This window comes from Pleurodeles waltl, chromosome 5 (genome assembly GCF_031143425.1).
Source record: "Pleurodeles waltl isolate 20211129_DDA chromosome 5, aPleWal1.hap1.20221129, whole genome shotgun sequence".
NCBI classification, from domain to species: Eukaryota; Metazoa; Chordata; class Amphibia; order Caudata; family Salamandridae; genus Pleurodeles; species Pleurodeles waltl.
The window spans coordinates 520,907,822-520,933,280 of record NC_090444.1 but is presented as its reverse complement, the minus strand read 5'-3'; the positions used below and the strand labels follow the sequence as shown (position 1 = coordinate 520,933,280).

Genomic DNA, 25,459 nt, shown 5'->3' with positions numbered 1-25,459 from the left:
AAGCCCTCAACTGGATCTAATCCTTCCTCTCCGACAGAACCCAGAGAGTCCGGCTCTCCCCCTTCCGCTCCAAAGCCACCAACCTCATCTGCGGCGTCCCCCAAGGCTCCTCTCTCAGTCCAACGTTGTTCAATGTCTACATGGCCCCCCTTGCAAAAGTGGCCCGTCAACACAACCTCAGCATCATCTCCTACGCCGACGACACCCAGCTCGTCCTCTCCCTGACCAAAGACCCTCTCACCGCCTAAACCAACCTCCACGAGGGACTAAAATCCATCGCCGAGTGGATGAACAACAGCCGCCTGAAGCTCAACTCCGACAAGACGGAAGTCCTCATCCTCGGACGCTCCCCCTCGGCCTGGAACGACTCCTGGTGGCCCACTGCACTCGGACCCCCACCCACCCCAGCCAACCACGCAAGAAACCTCGGATTCATCCTCGACTCCGCTCTCACCATGTCCAAACAGGTCAACGCCGTCTCCTCTTCCTGTTACAACACCCTCCGAATGCTCCGCAGAATCTTCAAGTGGATTCCAATAGGAACCAGAAAGACGGTAACTCAAGCCCTCGTCAGTAGCAGACTTGACTACGGCAACGCACTCTACACAGGCATCCCAACAAAAGACATCAAACGACTCCAGCGCATCCAGAACGCATCCGCCCGCCTGATCCTCGACATACCCCGCCGATGCCACATCTCCCCCCACCTGAAAGACCTCCACTGGCTCCCCGTGGAAAAAAGGATCACCTTCAAACTCCTCATCCACGCTCACAAGGCTCTACACGACACCGGACCCACCTACCTCAACACCAGACTCAACTTTTACGTCCCCACACGTCAACTCCGCTCTGCCAACCTCGCCCTCGTCCCCCGAATCCAGCGCAAGACCTCTGGCGGCAGATCCTTCTCCTTCCTCGCCGCCAAGACCTGGAACTCTCTCCCCACCTCGCTACGCCAGACCCAGGACCTCCTCACCTTCAGGAGACTCCTCAAGACTTGGCTCTTCGAACGCTAGCAGCTCCCTCCCCCCACCCCCCCCCCCCTCAGCGCCTCTTAACCCTGACGGGTACATAGTGCACTTAATAAGTTCTCTGATTGATTGATTGATTGATTGATCCCTTAGTAATAATTTCTCAAAAGTGAGAAGTTCAGGCAACACCCATGTAGTATGGGGAAAGAAGGTTAAAGGGGGTCATAGTCCCGAAGCCTCAATGGTTTCTTCTTTATTTGCAGTGAAGACTTTGAAGCAAACTTTGCAAAAAGTTCTGTAGGTCTGTTTGTAAAGTAGAAAAAATCAGTTGGTGATGACAAAGGATATACCCATACTAAGAAGGGAAATTTCAGCTGAGGATAAGATGTTGTGATAGATTAAAAATGGATATAAATTGGTCACTTAATGCATGCCATTCCCTAAGGATATGTTTGTTGTTTCATCAGTAACTAAGGGCCCTTTGGCCCCAATCTGTAATATTTCCTTCTGGTTTGACGGTCCCCTGCGGTCTGCCATTCTTTGCCTCTGTGCCTTCCCCTTTATCCTCTGTCCTCTTCATAAAAACGTTTGTTGGGCAGAGTGCAAACCACTGCTTTTTTTGAGGATCAGAATCATTCGAGTCTGTTGATGAATCTGAGAAAGTAACGCTTTTCTAATTTTTAAATCTGCCCCAGTTTTATGTTCCATTAAAAGTAGAATCCTTGGTATAAAATTTGTCATTTAGATAGGGGTAAACACCTTTCCTTTGAGAAGTTCTCAATGTCCTTGGTGGCCTTAACAGCTTTCTTTTTTATTTCTATGGAGTTGAATTCAGCAGTGGCATTGTTTAGATTCTCTAGGGCTGTTTTAACTTTTGATAGGCCACCTAGGCAGAGAAATTTTCTTTACAGTTCCTTAGTTTTCAGTTCTGCTTTAGCATATTTACTGCCCGTCTCAATAGCTAAAACCATCCAGTGGCGGGAACAGATTAAGATGTTACTGAAGCTGCCCCTGAATGTTTTGTCTTTAAAGATACTGGATATGTTCCTAATTTGTAAACTTAGTGGGATAACCTCAGCTTTCAAATATTCTGTAAGCATGCGCACATGTTGTTCTATGTGAACATGCTTTTTCTTTGCCTTCCCTGATTTATCTAGTGTTGTTTGTATGGTATTGATAGCCACAGGTGTCACTGCTGTGAGTAATGAGAGACCACTTATACATTTTGCCCTGTGTTCCTCTGTGTAAAGGGGTGCCGCGTTATCTGTCATAATGATAACTGTACATGATCCTCATATTTCTGAGGCTTAACATTTTTTGAGTCACTCAATTCCTAAACAATGCCTAAAGTGCCTGGCTGCATAACACTCTTTTAGAGCATACATAGTCAGGCAGCGATGGAAGTTCCAAAGCCCATAGGCAGGAATTTTTCTCAGGCAGAACTTACCTTTTTCAGCCCTTGATTGTCATAAGCGAGATGCCAGACCAGTGACATGGAATGAAGCTAATGAAATTTGCACGGCGATGCCTTCTGAAGCACTGCATGATGACGTCAGTTCTCTCGCGTCACTGAAAGTTTAATGTGTCTTTAAAGACATACTGCTCGCTGGTGGGTGAGTTTCGACACTGCTGAACTATAAATTGGTGATTTCGAAACAGTCATAAACCGTTGCCTTATCACATTCTTTACTCAAAGATTCTGCAAATTGTGTTCTCTATTCACAAAGCTTCACTATTTTTGTTTTAAGTGCACAGTGTCCGTAATGATTTGTAGAAAGCCATGATAGGGAGACAGCCTCAAATATTGTTTACATTTGGTAAATCATTTTTTTGTTTGTCTTCCCAGTGTCTGTCCCCTAAACCAGGTTTTGTCAACAATTAGATTAATCAATCAGTGTCACCTTCAGGAATGTTTTACTTGAAGCTTAAATTGATCTACATTTAAGAAAATCAATGCAGTTTTGTCAACTCTACCTGAGGTTGTTACGTTATGCCGTGAAAGAAAATAGAGTGTTTCTATTGAAATCTCTTCCTGGTGCCCCACATTGCAAACGTGACTATAATTTGCAATAAATATGTTGGGCATTGTAATTGTCTTTTGATATTTGTTTTGTTACTGTTGTCTCATTTATTAAAGTATGTCTTTGTTAAATGAAAGTTCTTATTTTGATGTTTTGTGCTATCACGAGTAAATCTAATAATTTATATATCCGTACAAATCAATTAAAGACTGTTATTTTTTCGAATAGTAACTTGCATTTGTTGCCGACGGGATGCTCTTATTGGTATGTATTTGTATGTAAGCCCCCCCCCCCCCCCCGTTACCCCCCAATGGGATGAACTGGATCAAACCTTGTTCTGCATTATTCTATTGAATTTACAGCATAGACTAATTCGTACAAAATGCGTACATCATAACCTTAGTCATTTTTTAATAGTCGTTGCAAGACCAAGATGCAAACATATCAACAGTGGTAATAGTACGAATGATTCATCACAACTTTAGATTTCATGACTGAACCCTATTTCTGCCGAATACCAAACTCCCAGATTTCCTTATGCTCTAACACTGCTTTCTCCAGACGTTGGTTAGGGAGCAAAAGTGACTCCTGTGGTTAAAAGTCTGAGGCTACAAGAATGATTACTGTAGCAGTGGCTGTAGCAACAGTCTCAAAAACATGGGGACACAAAGTGGATGATTTGCCTCTTTTCCTGCTGTTCCATTGTTAGAGGATGGAGTGTGAACATTTTCCTCAATAGAAGACATATCTGACAAACCCTTAGGAGAATGTAAATTGGCAGAGACTTTTGAAGGCTTATGGTTCTTTAGTGGGACATAGGCAGTAGATTTTGGACTGTCTTAATGGGCACAGGATTTCCGATTGGAAGGAGGTATGTAGTAATGTATCTGGATTGTTGCTTAGGTGATGGTGGCATATTGGATTACTTTGAGTGAGTGAGGCTTTCTGGATGAGAGGATGTTGTGTGAAATTCTGCCTCGGCCATACCTCATTCACAAACGTCTTCTTGCCTGCTGCCTGACATTTTTCATTATTAAGTTTTACCCTTTTACTGAGAGTATTTCCATTAGGTGAATGGCCAACTGTAGGTCATGATAGAATGCCACCATTTTGAATCCCCTTGGAAGAGATGGGCTTGCTTGCTGGTTGCAGTACAAGTTTCAAATTTCACAATTTGCCATTGATGCACTGTGTGTTTTTCATTGAGAAATAAGAACACAAGATTAATTATTTGCTGACTTTGAGTAAAATTTATTGAAGAATTAGAACTGGCAGGTGGTATTCGAATCAGTGTACTATACACTAGGTATATCACAGATGACTACTGAGCTGTCTTTACAGGCAGTTCTCTGGATGTGTGGGACGAGACATATCATGTCCTAGGAGAAGACCTCACCAGCTTAGCTATTGGTTTACATGACTTGACAAGCATTAAGGAATCCAAGCTAATACATCCCCTCTGTATAAAGGTTTTCTGCCTCTCATGATATTGCACTGCAAAAGTGAGCAATTTTTCACAATCCTGCAAGATTTTCGTTCGCCAATGGAAACGATTAAGATTTCTTCCCCTAATTGACATCCCTGCTAATCTACAATTTTATCAAGTAAGTTACACTTTGATGATATTAGTGCAAGCCACAAAATCTGCTGCGGCGAGAAACCAGGAACCATTGTCCCTCTAATTTACAGGTCACCCCATCAAGGAGTTCCCGGTTTGTATTCATTAAATGCATGTCGGTTTGATACTCTACCAAATAAAGGACTACAGAAATGCGAAGAAATAAAGAAAACGTCTATAGTGTGTTGTTAGATAAACCACGTTGATGTTGTGAGCACATTTCTATAAAAATCAAGATACGTGGCAGTATACTGGTTCCATTTCTAAACACTGATGGGCTAAATATACAGAAGCAGATATTTCCTTGACTTTTGAATGATCAGGATGATTTAGGCAATAGGCCAATCACATTTGGTGTATATTACTGAGTGATCAAGCCACCTAGCTTCTGCTTCACTTCAAGTGGACCAGCCAATGTCTACATGGGGAATTTGAAAACTATTTATCTCCTGGTGCATGGAAAGATCAGTAGTCTGCATAAGTCCTCATTCTATCTTGGTTGTATTCAACATAAATATTTTGTGATGCCTTCATGCTTTAACACAGGTTTAACACAAGGATCTGGTGAAGTACGTCAATCACACCTAGTTTTCTTGGCAGTAGTTAACCGTAGATACTGAAGGAAGCAGTTGGCCCAACCTCCAAAAGCTGCTTTGATACAATTTCACAGATGACTTTCTTATTTTCATGCATAGGCTCTGTTTTATGCTGAATTTATTAAAACAGTGTTACCCTCTGCTTTCTATGTATTCTGATTCAGTGCTACCCAAACTTTGCTTTTCATAAGTAAATCATACTTAAGTGGCCCATTCCCTATTTTGGAAGACACAAATATGTTGGTTAGAATGTCCGAATTAATCTCAGCTACTGGTAATTTCTCTGAGCCGCATTCCAATCCATTATTAATTTGCCTACCTTGCACCTCAGACAGGAACCAGCCATATGTAAATCAGGTTTGGTCTTGCGCCAGTAGTAGCAGTCCAGCCTGAATCATCAGCTGGGGGGTCTTTTTGAATAGGAACGCAAGCAAGCCTATACCAGTGTTGGCCTTATTAGACCTCGTCAGTGGAGTATAGATTGGTTCATGTGGCACAATGAGGCCAGGACCTGTGTCTGTCTGTACCCATTGCACTGTGGAAAACAAAAAAGTGATGAATTATTCCTATTCACTGGTAAACACCCAGGTCTTCATTCCAGTCCATCGCTTTGCTTTGTACACATCATGTCTCCTCAGAGAGGGACCAGCCATATGCAGATCAGCATGGTTTTGCCAGTTTCCCCAGTTGGAACGTGTTTCATCAAACTTCGTGGTTAACAATATTGTGGCTACGTGATGCAAGATTTGTTTCATGGATTTCCAAATGGTGCTTTTTGTAGCAATACATAGTCCCCACTTGCATTTAGGTCTTCTTCACTGTTATGAGAAGTAGTGACCCCTGTGAGCATCCAGATATGTGTTTCTGAGAGTTATGTGCCATGAACGTTTGTAAGACCTTGAGGTCCCAAAGTCCTTCCTGGCCAGACTGATACCGTCTCATCCCCTTATTCCCATTAAGGTAGCTCTCTCTCCATCCCAGGTGGTGGTGGGGCACCCATTCACAATGCCTTCTGTGCTGTATGCTTCCAAAGAGTAAAGTTGTGTAGAATAAACCATCTATGGTCTGGAAATACGATTTAGACCATCATACTTTTAAAAATAATGTCATCATACAGCACACTGCTGAGTTGGAAAAACTGTCTGGCTGATAATTTTTATATAGTAGTTTTTTTTTTATATTTCTTCAGTGCATGCTTTGTGAGACCTACAGACCTATAACTTGTAACGTCTGGACTGTATTCCAGAAAGCAGCCTTTTTGTCTAGTGAGTGCTGTATGACTGCTGCTGTCTGAGTTTTAGCACATTGACTACTAGTACTATTGTTTTGCTTGGTAATGTTTTTAATCTGTGCAGACACTGAATGTAAGAACCACCATTTTCTAGTTCCTCCATCTCTGGCACCAACATAACCACAGTCCTTATATATTTCGGGTGATTAATAGTATTTAGGTTTATCTAGTGCTCACTAAAGCTGTGATTCTGGCCACATTGAAGGATCATTGGATTCTTCAAGGATGTAGAAATACATTCCCTTTTTCTTATGAAACAAGTCAACTATCACATAATTTAGGTCTTCCTTGGATAAAAAATAACTTAATACTGAAACATGTGGATTACTTTAATACAGAAAGCTTATGCCAAGTCCAGGCTTCCTGCATCTCTCGCCACATGAAACGATAATTACAAGAATGTATCTTACTTGTTTATGATTTTTCTTTTTATGTGCAGATCGACCTTTAATCTAGTTCTGTGGCATGAGCTACACTTTACTTATGCTGTTTGCATATTTGATTGGGAATATTTGACATTTCCTGCACCTCGGTATTATAATGAGAACTCTGATGTCTTGATGTCCTTGTTCACCCCAGTCTAAACTTTAATATTAATGAATAGTTCTCTCAACACCAGGTTTTTCCATTCTCTGGGATTGAGTAAAAGATTAGTAGGTAGAACTTGACATCCAGGTACAACCCATGCTAAGTGAGTTAAACATTGAGAAATGAAATAACAAGTGTGGACCAGAAAAGGGACCTGGATGAATCCATAGATGAGGACCTAATCCTAACACATGTATAAATACATAGCCAAACTGAGTCACCTATAAATGTTGATGGCATAGGAGCCATTTATAAGTAACATTATATGGAAAATGTGCAAATGAGCTACTCACAGCTGCTGCAAATTGCCCAGCGCCAAAGGAAAGTGCTGTGTTTTTATCTCTCGTGCATAGTGCTCACTGGGAACTGAGTCGCCTCTACTTGAGCTCAGGCTGTCTGTGGGTGTTCATGATGGGGTGATAAAAGAACAGGAATATTTCATGAGCCCCCTTTCAGAGTTCCCTTCCATAGCTTATGACTAATAGCACATATAAGTGAATATTATGCCTTACAATACATTATTTCACTGCTTTTTTCCTGGTAGAAGTTTGCATATTCATAAATAGTTATTTTGTGATTGCTCAACGATCCATCTACCTTGACCTGTTTGGACTGAAAGTAACGTAACGTCCAAAGCCAGAGTAACTGATAGCCAATTACTCTATAAAGCAAGTCCTTCATTATGTTCCTATTCCTAGTATAATTACTTATCTTGTTAACGTTGGTTTAAAACATGAAGTAAAAATTAAATATCAGAGATCATTAAAATATGTCTTTCACATCTTTCAAGTTATTCTCATATCTCATTTTGTCTTTATACCTTATAACCTTCATGCCTTAATGGAGTTGATGATCCTGCCCTGTGGGGATTGTATGCCAATGCATTCCTCTATTTTTGGTGTAGCTGGTTAGCTATTTCCGGTTTTCCGCTGTGGTTATTTGCACGGTTTTCTTCTGCGTTTTCTTTGTGATCATGTAAGCGGGTCATGCCATAAATGTATTTTAGAATTTCACGCAGGAGCGAGTCTCTTCCCCAGGGCCATAGCTTTCACTTTTCTCGTTGTGTATTTTTAAGTAAGCCTTTTTAAATAATTAACGAGCATCCCAGCAAACTGTTCAGCCGTGTTCTTTGTCTTTGAACTTAAAATTCTAACGGATCTGCGTCTTGTAGTGTGCTGGCCCATTAGTTAGTGGTAACTTGGCATTCCTCACGCAGGCAAAGCATTTCTGTTTGTACGATATTAATGTAGTCTTTACTTAATTACTTTGTCTTTGAAATATCCTAAAATCTATACATTTGGTCTACATGGGCAGTGCGTCATTTGTAAGAGAATGAGGCAGGTGCCCAAAGCTGAGCTCCAGTGGTGCCCCTAAAAATCAGCTTGTCGAATACCAAGGCTGCATAGTGTTGAATTCACCTCAGGCCTCTTCAGTCCACTACCTGACACTCCCTGCCGCTTTATCTCACTCTTCCCGGTCCCTGCTTTCTTCCTTTCTTCCATCTTTCTCTTCTTTCTTATTTCACCGATGCGGTCTTATTTCACGTATATGGTTTTACTCTCTCTTGCTCGCGGTCAATATCTGATAAAGAAAGATAAGTTCTGGTCCTCAAAAAAGAGTGCGGGTGACACTTTATCTGGTATACCTTTATTTGGGCCTCAGTACAAGTGGCCTGGTAATCTGCGATTTAGGTGCAAATCGGCGTTTGCACCCGAGTTGGGATCTAAGTACTTTGCCAATTTCGCACAGTCATAGCCATTTCCCATGTTCTAATTGTGGCGTGTAAATTCTGGCAAAATGAGTGCATGGGAAATATTACATTTTGGAGGTCTGAACGAGGAAACAAGCTGTGTGAAACATGAGCCTCGAGTCGAGCCTCGAGTGTGTTTGCCATGGGGTAATTACTTGGTGGTAATTCCCTAAATCCAAGAAGAAGGGCCTTTGCGTGTATCACTGGCATTGTTAATACTCTGGCCCAAGTTCTAATTTCCGCTCATGTCCAAAGAAGGTCAGCATTATCACCGTTCTAACTTGCTACCAAGGGAAAGTTGACAGGACAGATGCTAAAATGAGATCGTCAGCATTGCTGAAATATGTTGACACTATTGTTTGTAGTCCTTGAGCAAACACTGTGCTGAAAGTATTTTAAAACCAGTGGGTATTTCAATTAACTTTTACATTACTCATAAAACTGAGATCTGCCTTCATGGGAGACTTACCCAGGTAATGAGTGAAAGAAACTGACAGGTACCCTGACGAGATGATCAGTGGTAATATCTAATTTCAGTTTCAAGTGTGTTGTAGTGGATTACCATGCACAGAACCAGAGTTTCAACTGAGCACTAGGCCATGGAGAGAAAATACAATATGATATTGCCAGCAGGGTTTTATCAAATTGTTACACTTCTGTAAGACGTGTGTGCATTACTGATACAGTATGTACTACAAGAGAATCATAATGGGAAAACGCCGTCTTCTTTTACTGCATATACAGTAGCCTATAATTTGTTTACACAGTCCCATATAACTGGACACTTGCTCATTTAAATGTGCATGTTCCACTTGCAGTCACTGCATGTGATTCCATGCGACGCGCTTGGTACTTTGTGTATTGAAAACTAAAAAGCAGTTTGAATGTCTTCAAGAGTGTGTGGTAAATTTGATGCATTATTGTTATGCAGCAATTTAGGACTTTTAAAGTCCAGGTAAATGATAATTCCCGTGACGCAAACATTGTAACCTTGAGCTTAAGTTTCTTCAAGCAGAATGATTTGGGTATTCAGTGGACGTTCCCTTATGATGGTCATTGAATGAGCATTCCCAATAATCTGGTTGTCTTTGCGGGGCATTGAGAGAGGAGTATGTGTTTGAGTTTGAACCGTTGACAAGTTTAGGGAGTGAACCTACACAGACAGGAAGAAAGATGAGATAAATATATACTCCTAATTTTTTTAGTATTATTGTTTTGTTTACATGAGATTCCAGGCTCAAATAATCATTCAAACGGCACACCTCAGTAACCAACATGTATGGTGGTTAAACTAACAGTATGCTATTCAAAAATGACAAAAAAGGTTAGCACAAACTGTTTAAAAAATCCGCTCTAAGCAGTTCATATGAGTGTCCTAAAATACAAGAATCAGCAGCTTGCCTAGTTCTCTTGGACATTGATGTAAGAAGCCAGAGCATTTAGTATCACTGAAGTGTTCTGGAGATTGGTCCAAAATGCGACACCGCTTGATTGAAGGTCAAATTAGAGTTTTTTAAGTCACTGTTCTAATGTCTCCCAGTTTGTCTTTGACAGTCTTTTTAAACTATCCCACCATAGACTTTCAACAGTTGCTAAAAAGCCTCCTCAATTACTGCAGATGATTTTTTTCTCTTGTAGTAAACAAGAGAAAAAAAGAAAAATGCTGTGCTGTTCGATCATAGTAATTCATCTCAATTTCTAGCACAATGACCTACAATTACCTAGGGGCTGGTATTCCATGGCTGAGGTCAGCACAAGTGGCAAATCCAAGGACTAGAAAGTAAAGCAGAGGCATAAAAATTTGCACTTGCTAAGACAAAACAGCATCTGATGGGTCCCGCTATAAAACAAGTGTTTAGAATATTGAATGCAAAATATCTGATCTGCCACCTCTATCCTTTGAGTTGGCAGCTTTTCCTGGTCAATTCAATAGCTGGTTCACTTAGGCAAAGTCTAAACTCATATATATATATATCTATAATCAATATTTAGATTGCCAAACTCCAGGAGCCAAGCCCAAATTCGATTGGAATTGGAATTTTCCAAATCTAGTGTCTTGACCTGAAATCCTTTTAAACAAAAATCACACTTAATTAAACGTACGAACTTAGAAAAATAAATCGGCGCCACAAGTATGCCTAGACCGTTCTTTCTCATGGGAAATAAAAGTCCAGCTTTTAGGGCAACACTTCGAACCTTGTGATGCGGAGGAGATAGCACAGTGATATACATTTGAGAGAGCAAATGCAGCTTTCTGTTATGTGTTTCAGCAGCACTGATGGCATTTTCATGTGTATATATGTAAACATTTCTAAACACTGTCTCAGAGTTTACGGACCTATTACACGCCACATAATAAAATTAATTTTGTAATGTATGATTTATTTTATATTGTATATGTTTTAGCAGCACTGAGGATATCCCAACCAGAAAACTTGTAAACATTTTCTATGTTTGTAAAACGCATATTCAAATGATACACACACAGTGAACCTGTTTTAACAAATATTTCATGCTGTATCCAGTCAATCATTCATGATGCAGCAATTGAATGGTTTTAATGAACTGTCAATAAGCATTTAATTTATATGTAAATTGCTCTCATGTGATTGAAACTAAATACGTGATTACAATTGGCACTTTTTTCTGAAGTTTAGATAATTTGAGTTAATGTTGTGACGAAAGTCCATTCCTGAATGAAATAATCTTTTCTTCCAGACTGTGTTTGAAACCCCTAAATAATCTGACTTCGGGATGTACAGAATCGTGAGAGGAATATTAAAATTTGTGGTGCGAAATGGAACCTGAAAATGTTGCGTTTGCTTAACAAATTTTCCATAAAGTATTTATCTCAGCAGCAAGGGATAGATAGTTCTCTCCTTTCGTTGGGGGCAGGTGATTTCTCTTGAATCTTACTAGCTTGATTACATACACCAAGAGGTATATTATGTCAAATGCAGCTGCCGTGCTCCTTATCTCTTCATGTTTGACTTGCCAAAATATGATTTTGTTGATATGCCATCTAATAATGGACGTAGCAAAATGCACTCTCGGTTTTCATGAATAAGGATTTTCTGTACTGAAGCTTTGTTACTGTGAAATATTACTTTGTTGTTGCATGTTCACACATATAGGTGCTGTGATTGTGTTATCAGAACTCATCTGTGTGATTGGTTATGACTCCTGGTCATTAAGTCGAAAGATGTAAATGGAGGACTCTGATGTAGCATGTGCGTAGACCTCACCCAGAGATTAATTAGCCCAATTTATATATATATTCTAATAATTTGACAATCCAGAGGATTGGAAAAGGGATAAGTTATGTGCATTTTGTTTCTCTCTATTGTCTTGGTTGATTTTTATTTTTTCATGAAGCAATGCTACATTGTATTAAAATTAACTGTGATTTTCTTGAGTAATAATTTGCTAATGAGGTTTAAGGTTCAAATCAAAGAAAATACACTCACATGGATTGATAGCATTAGTTTGAAATTTATGCGTGCAGCACACTGGAATGCTATCCCAAACAGTACAAGTCACATGTGCCATAATCAGGAGTGATCTTGATGATTCGACAGCTATAGCCAGGGTGGCCACTAACATCTATGTAAGTAAACAGATCACACTTGCTCTTCATAAGTGCCACGTCTTTCCAGTTAAATAACTAATCAAGTTTAGATTTATAACCATGTGGCGGGTCTTTTCATCAGGTTATGTGGTAGTTAGTGGTTACTGGGCTGGTTACAAGGTTACTGGTCGTATCTCAGGGCCTTAGCTATTATTGCGCCATTTAGATGTAAATGTTACTGTTTGGGTCTTGACTCGCTTGATGTAGTCAGGCCAATAAGTCTTGTCTTAATCTTGGAGTGTTTGAGTTAGGAACATGAAGCAGTAATACAATATAATACAGTTGAATAACACTCTAAGTTCAATGTCCAGCTAGGGCAATAGTCTAGGAAACATGTAGATCTTTATGTACCTTTTGGATCTGTAGAGCAGTATGACTGATGATTAGATAAAACCATAGGGTCATATCAGGCTCTGGGGGACAATTTACCACTTCACATGTTGTCATACGTTAACTGCTTTTAGGTACAGTTGACTTTGAGCAGCCCTGAACCATGTCAAGTACAGAGAACTGATGATCATAAACAAGGTTCTTTTGAATCAGGTGTACTAGGGTTTACTGAAGTATTTTCTTGCAACAGTAAATAATACATTATTCTTCCACTCAAAATTGTACTTCATTTTAGAACAATGCAAAAAAATAGCAAGTTATAATACATTCTGGGTCACAGTTAGCCCCAGACAGTTTTAAACCGCATGTGTGGCATGGTGTTACGTAGCAATCAACGTCGGCATCTGTGATTAAGGTTTTCTTATAGGAGCACAGTTTTCACTTCATTAGTTACGAGAAAAGTTTGGGTGTTGGTCATTTTACTATGGTTTTGTTTGCAGTTACCAGTCAGTGGAACAAAGACAGAATGCTACAGTGCATTGCGTATGCTAAGGTTTGTTACCTTTTGTTCTGGACTTTTTAGCAGCTCTTTCCATTTACTGCTTGTTGGAATTGGATTTAAGGTAGCTTGCCTGGTGGTTAAGAGTCTCCGCATCCTTGCTCTTAGTTATCTGATGTCAACAATGGGCTGATGAAAGTTTACCATGACCTTGGGCTGCATCTATAAGTTTTTTTGTCAGCACCCCCATGTTTAAGCTCAACTCTAATGGGAAGTACCAGGAATCAGATTGGGATGGGTTCACTTGGAATACATATTCCTATTCTCATATGTGTATTTTGACTCAAATGCCTCAAGTCATTCATCTTCCTATGTTTTGGAGTACTATATTAATATGTTGAGGCAATTAGAGACACAGGAGTTCCAGTGCTTTAACAGTACTTTTTGTTGGTGAAATGTTTTCTTTGAAGTCCCTTTGTCACGTTTTAGATGGAAGAATAAAGCACTCATCCCTTTGGATACTTATTACAAAAGACTAATCAACAATACAGATCAGCAAAGTGGGCCATTCGTGTTTTTCTTCCAAACTGTATGCTTCCGCACATTTATTTTCAAACTCATATTGTCTTTGATATTGAAAGACACCTTCTCCCGCAGAAGTGCCAGCAGAAGGCCACAGTTTGTAATGTTTTGACTCTCACCGTTTTCTTAAGTGTAAAACAGCTAAGTGCAGTGACACATTCTAAATCTCTTCATTTTTACCATTGTCTGGAATATTTAATTAACTTACACGATTTCAACTAAAGCTTGCAATTTCCCCTATGCGTAAAAAAAGATAGGGGGCGTTCCTCATTTTTTTGTACTACCAGAACAGGTGTCTCCCATTTGCCTGAAAGTTGGACTGCTCTGAGAGTGTTCACCAAGGTTCTCCTCATGTTCATTCCCGACCTGCACTGAACCTCATTATCAGCGAGAAAAAGAAAAAACTGAATTTCCGGTTTGCCAACTTTACCTCATTGGTAGCCAGGCAACCACCAGCTATGTAGTGGAACTGTCCAGCAGGTGCATTCCTGTTGATAGGCGCTCCTAAAATTATATGAAGCTCAGGCTACATCCATTTAGAACCAGAAGAAAAAAAATAATGTAGAGGGAAGAACTCCCAGTAACTGTGTGTGAGACTCTACACCTGAAACTTGCTGAAAACAGTGAACTTATACCTCCTTGACTTGAATGAAAGATGGGTTGGAATGCCATTTAGCTAAGTTGTCATGCACAAAAACTGGAACTTTCTGTAACTCGGAATATACTTTGTTATATGTATTTAATGACACCAATCATGCTTAATATTTATGTAAACCTATCATATGTGTCACTCTCTTCTCTTGTCCCTTCATAAACCCCTGGTTTAGAGTCAATGCTAAAAGTACATAGGCTAATGGTAAATGGTTGTTTGCAGTGGTGTCGAGACATTTCTGACCATCAGTTTGTTTTTCTTTTGATTACAGGGCTTAAAAAAACATAAAAATATTACTAGACCTACAGGTCGAGTAACTTAAATAATCTGCTCGACCTAACTGTAATGTACTTGACCTGTAGCCGGGTCTCGAATTGTGTGACCCTAGGAAAAAAGTTTACAGAGTCTCCTTTTTCCTAATTCTCACATATAATTGCACCTTCAAATATGTGCGCTCAGCTCAGTACAAAAAAAACTCTTTTGTTTGATTAAGTAGAATAAAGTTTGCTGCATGCATCTCAAGACTCTAGCCCACATACCCATGACATCTAGCCCACATAACCTAGGACTTCTTTTAGTTCACTAACAATATTGCCATCAGGGCAGGAGTGTTTCTCAGTTTGTTTAAACACTCAATTTTAATAAATATATCACTAAACCATGATGTGGTAACATATTGTCATCTACTGTAAGGAAATGGCTCCCAGTTGTAGTTACCCCCCACGTTTTGCCTAATACTGATACTGACTTGACTGAGAAGTGTTCTGGGACCCTGCTAACCAGGCCCCAGAACCAGTGTTCTTTCACCTAAAATGTACCATTGTTTCCACAATTGGCACACCCCTGGCACACAGATAAGTCCCTTGTAAAAGGTACCAGTACCAGGGAAGGTCCCTAAGGACTGCAGCATATGTTGTGCCACCATAAGGGACCCCTCACCTAACACATGCACACTGCCATTGCAGATTATGTGTGTTGGTGGGGAGAAAAAAGGCAAAGTCGACATGGCATCCCCCTCAGGATGCCATGCACACAAAATGTTGCCTGTGGCATAGGTAAGTCACCCCTCTAGTAGGCCTTACAGCCCTAAGGCAGGGTGCACTATACCACAGGTGAGGGCATAGCTGCATGAGCAATATGCCCCTACAGTGTCTAAGTCTATTCTTAGACATTGTAAGTGTAGTGTGGCCATATTAAGTATATATTCTGGGAGTTTGTCAAAAATGAACTCCACAGCTCCATAATGGCTACACTGAATACTGGGAAGTTTGGTATCAAACTTCTCAGAATAATAAACCCACACTGATGCCAGTGTTGGATTTATTAAGAAATGCACACAGAGGGCATCTTAGAGATGCCCCCTGTATTTTACCCAATTGTTCAGTGCAGGACTGACTGGTCTGTGCCAGCCTGCTGCTGAGAGATGAGTTTCTGACCCCATGTGGTGAGGGCCTTTGTGCTCTCTGAGGACAGAAACAAAAACCTGCTCTGGGTGGAGGTGCTTTTCACCTCCCCCCTGCAGGAACTGTAACACCTAGGAGTGAGCCTCAAAGGCTCAGGCTTCGTGTTACAATGCCCCAGGGCACTCCAGCTAGTGGAGATGCCCGCCCCCTGGACACAGCCCCCACTTTTGGCGGTAAGTCCAGGGGAGTTAATGGGAAAAACAAGGAGGAGTCAACCACCAGTCAGGACAGCCCCTAAGATGTCCTTAGCTGAGGTGACCCCTGCCTTTAGAAATCCTCCATCTTGATTTTGGAGGATTCCCCCAATAGGAATAGGGATGTGCCCCCCTCCCCTCAGGGAGGAGGCACAAAGAGGGTGTAGCCACCCTCAAGGACAGTAGCCATTGGCTACTGCCCTCCCAGACCTAAACACACCCCTAAATTCAGTATTTAGGGGCACCCCAGAACCTAGGAAACTAGATTCCTGCAACCTGAAGATGAAGAAGGACTGCTGACCTGAAGCCCTGCAGAGAAGACGGAGACACCAACTGCTTTGGCCCCAGCCCTACCGTCCTGTCTCCCCACTTCGAGAAAAACTGCAACAGTGACGCGTCCCCCAGGGTCCAGCGACCTCTGAAGCCTCAGAGGACTACCCTGCATCTAAAAGGACCAAGAACTCCAGAGGACAGCGGCCCTGTTCCACAAAGAGTGCAACTTTGCAACAAAGAAGCAACTTTTAAAGACCACACGTTTCCCGCTGGAAGCGTGAGACTTTCCTCTCTGCATCCGACGCCCCCGGCTTGACCTGCGGAGAACCAACACTACAGGGAGGACTCCCCGGCGACTGCGACCCTGTGAATAGCCAGAGTTGACCCCCCTGAGCCCCCCCAGCGACCCCTGCAGAGGGAATCCAGAGGCTCCCCCTGACCGCGACTTCCTGCCTGAAAGAACCCGACACCTGGTAAAGACACTGCACCCGCAGCCCCCAGGATCTGAAGGATCCGACCTCCAGTGCGGAAGCGAACCCCAGGTGGCCCTCTCCCTTGCCCAGGCGGTGGGTACCCCGAGGAGTCCCCCCCCCCCCCTTGCCTGCCTGCATCGCTGAAGAGACCCCTGGGTCTCCCATTGAAACCTATTGCAAACCTGACACCTGTTTGCATTCTGCACCCGGCCGCCCCTGTGCCGCTGAGGGTGTACTTTTTGTGCTGACTTGTGTCCCCCCTGGTGGCCCTCTCCCTTGCCCAGGTGGTGGCTACCCCGAGGAGCCCCCCCCCTTGCCTGCCTGCATCGCTGAAGAGACCCCTTGGTCTCCCATTGAACCCCATTGTAAACCTGACGCCTGTTTGCACACTGCACCTGGCCGCCCTGTGCCGCTGAGGGTGTACTTTTTGTGCTGACTTGTGTCCCCCCCGGTGCTCTACAAAATCCCCCTGGTCTGCCCTCTGAAGACGCGGGTACTTACCTGCTGGCAGACTGGAACCGGGGCACCCCCTTCTCCATTGAAGCCTATGCGTTTTGGGCACCACTTTGACCTCTGCACCTGACCGGCCCTGAGCTGCTGGTGTGGTAACTTTGGGCTTGCCCTGAACCCCCAACGGTGGGCTACCTTGGACCCAACTTTGAGCCCTGTAGGTGCTTTACTCACTTGCCAAACTAACCAATACTTACCTCCCCCAGGAACTGTTGAAAATTGCACTGTCTAGTTTTAAAATAGCTTATTGCCATGTTTGCCAAAACTGTACATGATATTGTGTTGATTCAAAGTTCCTAAGATACCCGAGTGAAATACCCTTCATTTAAAGTATTGTTTGTAAATCTTGAACCTGTGGTTCTTAAAATAAACTAAGAAAAGACATTTTTCTATATACAAACCTATTGGCCTGGAATTGTCTTTGAGTGTGTGTTCCTCATTTATTGCCTGTGTGTGTACAACAAATGCTTAACACTACCCTCTGATAAGCCTACTGCTAGACCACACTACCATAAAATAGAGCATTAGAATTATCTCTTTTTGCCACTATCTTACCTCTAAGGGGAACCCTTGGACTCTGTGCATGCTATTTCTTACTTTGAAATAGTACATACAGAGCCAACTTCCTACATCTACACACAGTTACTTTTCAAGAAATGTCCAAAAACCTCTCCATTAACTTGCAACTTAACTGATAAAACTATAAAGTGTATTAACAATTGGTGAAAATTGGGTTTCAGAAAACATATCATTTGCAGATCAACATGTAAAGTATTCTGATTTGTTTTCATCCTATTAAATCTTTTTTCATCACACAGAAATATAAAATAGGGCTTTCACAACTACTGTTTGCACAGTTGGCTTAGTCATTTAACTTTTGTGTGTTAGGAAAATCCTGACACCCTATATCCTTTTATTTTACATCCTAACCAGCAGGTCACAAAGTTCACCTTACAAAGTCCTGAAACTCTGCAGTCAGAAGGAAAATTAATTGTAAGAAAAACTGACTTTTGACCTCTGTCTGTGAACATAGAGGAACTGTGACATAAGAACAAGATTTAAAGGCATCTTTTATTGCCCCTCCACTTTTCAACTAAACAGAATTCCTGTTCAGTGTAAACTCAAGGGATGAGTAAGTATTAAAAATAGCTGGACCTGATCAAATAAGACTGAGCCCTGGTTATGATGTAATACTGTATCTTATGCCACATGAATACCTCTGGCTTTTTTTCCTCTGAAAGTCATGTAAAACTATGTTTTTTCCCTTTTCCCTTTTGTTGAAAATGTAATAAACATATTAAAAAATCAAAGCCTAAACTAAAACTAATTCTGTGCGGATCTGTGGACAGTTTTGTTCTCCTTTGGAGAGAGTGTTAACGTGGTAAGAGACAGAAGCTAAATTTAGGTGGTCAGGAAGTTATGCATCTGTCTTTCAAGTGAAAGCATGGTGTCCACATTTCATTGAACAACATTGTTACTTTTTTTTTCACCTAAACAAACCTGTAGCAACACCATCCTTCTCTGCTCCCAGCCTATTTTATTTTTGGAGAGGTGGGTTTTTTTCAGCAGTATTTCTCATGGGCTAATTCATCTACAAGGATTCAATACTAAGGAAGCCAGCAGACTCTGCAGATTGGCTTTTGGTGCAAGAGTACGAGATCTTTGCACTACAAATATTTATTGAGTGGGCGTTGAAAGGCGGCACCTCTGCTGTATAATAGCAACCCAATCAATTTCATATAAGTAGTTTATTCCTCCTAGACTAAGATTATCATTGGTATTTACGGGTCTGATCTGATGGACTTGAAAATGATTAATGTTTTTTATTGCATTTAGTTGACCCAAGGTACATTGCAGAAATTCATGAATAAGTATGACTCCTCCCTGGGCATGGCCTGGCAAGATGGCCACCTGGTAACGTTTCCTCTGAGCTCCCTGCCAGCCTCATAATAATAGCCTTTAATCTGCAACTAATTCTCCCCACAACCCCTGAAGACAGGCATCCAAAGGATTCTGCAGAACTGCCCTCTACCCCGACTGCTTCCCCTCCCATTGCCCTTAAAGAATAACTGCCTGCTGTGACATTTGCCAGACGGAGATCCGCCATTAGTGGTGGGCCTCGGCAGATGGAGTGACTGTGACCCTGAAGTGGGCGCTGTCGGGCCACTTTGAAGGGCTGTGGAGTGCGCCTGGCACCGCAGGCCCGAGTTGGCGGTGTGGCTGACTTCGGTTGGGGAGAACTACACAATTAACGGGTCTTGCTCGCGGCCCTGTAGGAGTGTGGTGGCGTCTGCAAAGATTGCTGGGGCCTAGCCTGACCGGTGAGGCTGCTGACTGTTGGCAGGGACCCTTTTCTGATTTGTCTGGGGCACATAGGAGGAGGACTCGATGCCCTGCTGAGTTTTGGCAATGGTGCGGGCCTGGAGACTGCCTTATTAAAGTTTCTGCTTGAGCTGCCGGTCCCCACTCCCTTCATTGGATAGGAGCAGTTAACAAATATATCCATTGGGTACTTGAATTGTTTTTTTATTAAGGGCCATACAGTACCTTTGAACTCTGAGGACTGTATTTGTAATTAAAGCCCCTGTACTGTTTATTTGGACTTGGAGATTGAGGCTCTAGCAGGTGAGGGAGGAAAGCACTGAACTGAGTGCCCTGATCCTGCTAGGCCTGGACTTAGACCCATTTCCACACAGTCTTCGATATTGGTGGAGAATTTCATAATACAAGGGCTCTTTTGGTGGTGATCTTGAACCCCCCTGAACTTCAACATTTACTCGAGGGGAGGTCTTACTGGCACATTGCAGAGGCTAGTGTCTGCAGAGGCAGCAGGTGTGAACCCTGTTACATGGATGGACGCCACGCTTGTGCGTATGGTTTTAATGACGCCTACGTTTTTTTGTGACAGCTGACCTCTAGAGGGCTGTTCCTTGGGAGGACGCACAATGTTTCTCAGGGCATTCTTTCCCGGGGACCAAGACTGTTATGACCTGCTTTTCCTCACTATGGAGAAACATAAGCCTACCAAAAATTTGCAGGCCAGTTAGATAGACAGTTAAGCACACCCCTTCCCACTTAATAGCGCAGTGGGTGAACAACCTAAGCAACTTCCACCTGGTGAGCCTCTGCTTCCTACACTGGCAGACTTCATGATGGTTATTAAAGGGTCCTGAGAAATCATGCTGGCAAAAATCGACACAGTGGTGCTTGGGGTGGCCCTTCTATGTACAGGCTTCAGGAAAATCTCTGAGAACGTCACGGAGGTGGAGGGGGTGGCCTACGAAACTCCAGCAAGAAGTGGCCTCTGTCAGGAAAACAGTTTCGGAGCTTCAGGCACTCACGGGTCGTCTGGATGACAGGCTGGAGGATGGTGAGAGTCATTCCTGAAGGAACAGTCTCCGATTTGTGGGCTTCCCTGACAAAGTAGAGGGACAGTCAACGGAACAGTTTTTAGAGTATTGGATAACAACAGTTCTAAAGCCCAGGCACCTCCAAGTTTTTTTTTTTTACTATTGAGCGCGCACATCATGCATTGGTTCTGATGCCTAGGCTTGGGACACCATCTTGTGCCATAATTGTCCAGCTGTTAAATTTTTGCAACAGGGATGCAATACTACAACATGTGCGGGTCTGGGTGGTCTCCCCAATTTGAGAACAAGAACATCATGATCTTCCCGGACTTTACCCACAAGGTACAAGACCTCTGCAGAGACTATATGCTGACCAAAAAGTGACTGTAGGACCGTGGTATCTGTTACAGTCTCATGTTCCCAGAAAAGCTGTGAGTTCAGTACCAAGGGAGAGCTCTTTTCTTTGTTGCCCCCGAGGAAGTTAACGGCTGACCTGACTCCCTGGGCCATGTTCCACACAAACAACAATCCACCAACAGATTATGTGATACTGGGATCCCCCGGAGGAGTACAAGGTCTCGGAAACCCACTGCAGATTCTGGTCAGAGCTCAGACTTCTGGCAGACGGGGAAGATTCTTTTATGTCCAGACAGAACATTGAGGGACACCAACTTTGTGCCAGACTCTCATGAATCCTTTCAGACTCACAAGTTGCTGATTACTGTAGTGATGGCACAGACTGAGTGCTGGAGAATTACAAGTGAAGGGTGATATGACTGCCCCTAAACACTAAGGCTGTTTCAGTTTTGACTTTTGTTATAGAGGAGTTAGGTCAAATATTCTCATGCAACTGGTAGGATTGCGTTTGGTAACAGACACTGTTGAGTGAGCTGCATCTGTTAATTTTTCTACGGGGCGGTGGTTACCAATGGAGCATTATTTATAAGCTCCTGTACATTAATGTTGAAATGGAATCGGTTTGGACAGCTGCTGGCCGGACGGTCATGGTGGGAGGCAGTCTTGTTGCGAGTGGTTGGAGTGCCTCTGGCCTACCACTTGAGGGGAATGCAAGGCTCACCACAAAAAGCAACATTTACAGTTGAGGCTCTGACCTTAGCGGGGTATTGCGGTGGTGGGACTATGTAGTTGGCCTGATGTTTAGGGGCCCAAGTTGTTCAAACCCACTGCTTTTGGGGGGGGGGGGTACTGTTTCCTATAGTTGATGAGTGTTATGGTTTGAATGCTATGTAAGTATTGGCTTCAGGATGCTTGTGCCTTTGGTTCTTCACTGTGCTGCATGTGAAGTGACTGTCAGTGTGGTTTGCAGGGTCTGCAACTTGATGAGAGAATGAGTGAAAACTGTGATTTATGGCTTCCAAATAAAAGTTTTTGACCTGGAACGTTCGAGGTTTGGGTCGGCCTGGCAGGAGAAGGCGAGTGTACTGATACTTACGACGTTATGGGGTGGTAGTGGCATTCTTACAGGAGACCCACACCTGGGGGGGGGGGGGGGGGGAGTGTATTATGTACCTAAGGCTAAGATAGAGGAGCCAAATGTTTGTGACTTCGTATTATAATTATGCCACAGGTGTACTCACTTGGGTAGCCCCGGGGGTCCCCTTTCTGACTAAGGAGGTTAATATGCATCCCTAAGTGATTGCCTCAGGTACGCTGGAAGCTAGAAATATCTGTATGGCAAATATATATGGACCTAATTCAGATGAAGGGACTTCTTTGGTACAGTGATGGGTGTAGCTGCGGATCATCTGATCTCTGAAGTTCTTATGGCAGGAAATCTGAACTGTGTGCTAGATTAGACACTAAACCAGCAATTACATGCACCCCACAGGAAGTTATATCTGGTGTGGGCTTACTGGATGTTTTGAGAGTGAGATACCCTAAAGTTAAGGCATATTCTTGCTTTGTCCCCGCCACAGGGACATATAGTCGTTTAGATTGTTTGTTATCTAGTGCATTGCTCCAATGTATTCAGTGGGACAGTGAAAGAGGTGGTAGACCATTATTTCGCTTCCAAGTCCTCACAAGTGCCTACGTTATGGATCTTGCATCGTCTTGATATAGTGAGAGCTCAAAGAGTTCTTGCAATGTTGTTTTTTTCTGACTAACTTCAAACCCTCTCAAATCATCTAGTCCGCTTTCTTGCTCTTCTCTTTCTATTACTTCTCCATGCATTACCATTCACAGCGTTATTCATATTCTTGTTCTGTCTTGCCCCCCCTCACCTTTCTCTAAAATGCCTGTTGTCAATCCCTCTCCTGTTTCTCCTCTGTCCCCTCACAGCTGCTCTTCTTTTTTTATACATTGACTTCACTTTGTTCTCTTGATAACCATGTTCTCCATTATGTTTTATTACCCCATCTTGACACATGACAGTAGTATCTTTTACTTTGACCCATTTTACGTGGCTCCTGACCACGAGTCATTGAGCTGCCTGTGCAGCTTGTTCTGAGCCAGTGTTCAGGCAGAGTGACACAAGGGTAATAGCCGTCATAGGCTTTGGCACACCAAATGAAATCTACACCCCTTGTCTATGTGGATTTGCAGGAAACTATTTGGTGTAAACTAACCAGAGCTGAAACACCTATATTATCGATCAAAACCAACTTCTAACCTTCTACAGACCTGATTGGAAAGTTTTTTCCATTCTTCAGAGTAATGCATAGACAAAAAAATTATCTATTACATCTAACTCAATGACAATGCACAATGGCAGAATCGTCTTAGCTGTGCACGCTAACATGTAATTTATGTGTATATAACTCTCACATTATGGGCCTGATTAGTTTTCACCATCCGCTGAACTTCCGATGGGAGGTTGCCGCCACACTGGCTACCTCACCGCCAGGCCCATTAAGAGTTTCCTGCTGGCCTAGCGAGAAACAGTCTACAGCATTGTCTCCGGCTCGTAATCGAGCCCGCAGCAATGCCTTAGAGCACAGGGTGCACCAGCACGCCTGCACTGTTTACTGTCTGCAAAGCAGACAGTGAACATTGCGATGGTGCTGGCCAGGGCGTCCCCCTGCATCCATTCTCCGCCAGCATTTTCATGGAGGTGGTACCGCCGTGAAACTGCTGGCGGAGAAGGGGGTTGGAAATCCCCAGGGCAGCGCTGCCCTGGTGGATTAGGACCCCACCACAACCACCTCCAGACCGCTGGGATCTCCGACTGCCAGCTGCAAACCTGGTGGTCTTGTGACCGCCAGGTTCATAATGAGGCCCTATATGTATAGATTCCACACTGTTAAATTCCTTTTAGATGTGTAGAAGCTACCTTTCTCCATAGGAGAATCCTTGTAGTGGCCAGAGAAAAGTAATACAAAGTAGCTGAACATCCACACTATGGTACCATTTTGGTATTCACAAACAAAGTGTGAAAAAAGTAAATTGAGTAAAATGTTTATATTAGAGAAATGCTATTGCTGTGTAATGCTTTTTTCGCTTTGAAATGTGCCTCTCATACCACAAATAAATAACGGAGATACGTTTTTGACTGTGCAGTCATAAGGTTAGGAAGACAGACATACGTTTGCTACTTTAGCATGTAGCCTGTACTTGAAAAACATTTAAGTTACTCTTGTATCGTTAAGAACGCTCCTTAAATCAGCTGTTTGGGTAGTAAGTTATGACCATATGTAGGCTTACTTTACATAAAACAAACTGTCTAGACTCAAATGTTCATCTAGCAAGGCCCATGTTTTTTAATTGAAAGATTAAAATGGGGTAAATCCATCAGGGGACTCACACCAATAAATGTCTCACAGCTAATGCCATCAGTACTTGGGCTGTGTTGTTTTTAGGGGTCTAAAATAAGGTGACCCTAATACATCATCAAAATCTTTCACTGTGCAGAAGCCAGAACTGTTGACATTTTCAATGCTTATTTGTAGGTTTGGCACATGTGGAGAGTTCTGTGTCACTCAGCTATCTTAAATCTAATAATATTTTTTTTTTCTTGAGTTTTTGATAAATTCAGCATTATTAAACCTTTAAAACGCCTTTACTAATGCATTGACAAATGTTTGAAAAAATGAAGTTAATTATATGTGATCTTTTGTTCTGTGTTGATGTTTTTAACAGCTAACCTCACTTCAAACTACTCTTTCACAATCAAAGAGCTGATAATTTAAAAATAAAGTAATATTTGCTGTGTGACTAACCTGCGTATGCACAATCACACATCCACCCATCTGAATACATAGCTAGTATTCTGTCAAGAAAAAATGGCCTGCTTAATATCTTAATACACAATTAGAGAATATGTCCCCTATTCGTTTCACAGATAGAGCATCAACACATTGTAACAAAGAATAAATCATTGGACGAACAAGCTGAATAGTCAAGTGTTTAGGGTTCTAAATCATTTTAGATATTTTTGGCTGCTGTAGTTTAGGCTTGATTTAAATCAATGTGATTTATTAATGTTACTCTTTGGATGTAAAGTTGATTTTATTTAATTTGTTTTCAATTGATATGTGGTGAAAATACAATACTCTAGAATGCGTTCACTTTTACAGTTTGTACACATCACATTTTAAGTAATCCTATGTTTACCAATTTCACTTCTTGCAGAAAATTCTACAACTACTACCTGAAAGAATCTATTATAGATGGCAATACCACAGCATAGGTAAGTGATAATTATTTATAAC

General features: G+C 42.2%; 1 protein-coding gene across 5 annotated transcripts in view; it reads left to right on the top strand.

The window, feature by feature from the left end:
• RALGAPA2 (Ral GTPase activating protein catalytic subunit alpha 2) overlaps positions 1-25,459 on the top strand; it is a 1,651,508-nt gene that overhangs the window by 350,547 nt on the left and 1,275,502 nt on the right. For all 5 annotated transcript variants that reach the window (XM_069234346.1, XM_069234347.1, XM_069234343.1 and 2 more), the window contains exon 4: positions 25,380-25,437. In XM_069234346.1, coding sequence (XP_069090447.1) covers positions 25,380-25,437 — 58 coding nt within the window. The remainder of the gene's footprint in view (positions 1-25,379; positions 25,438-25,459) is intronic.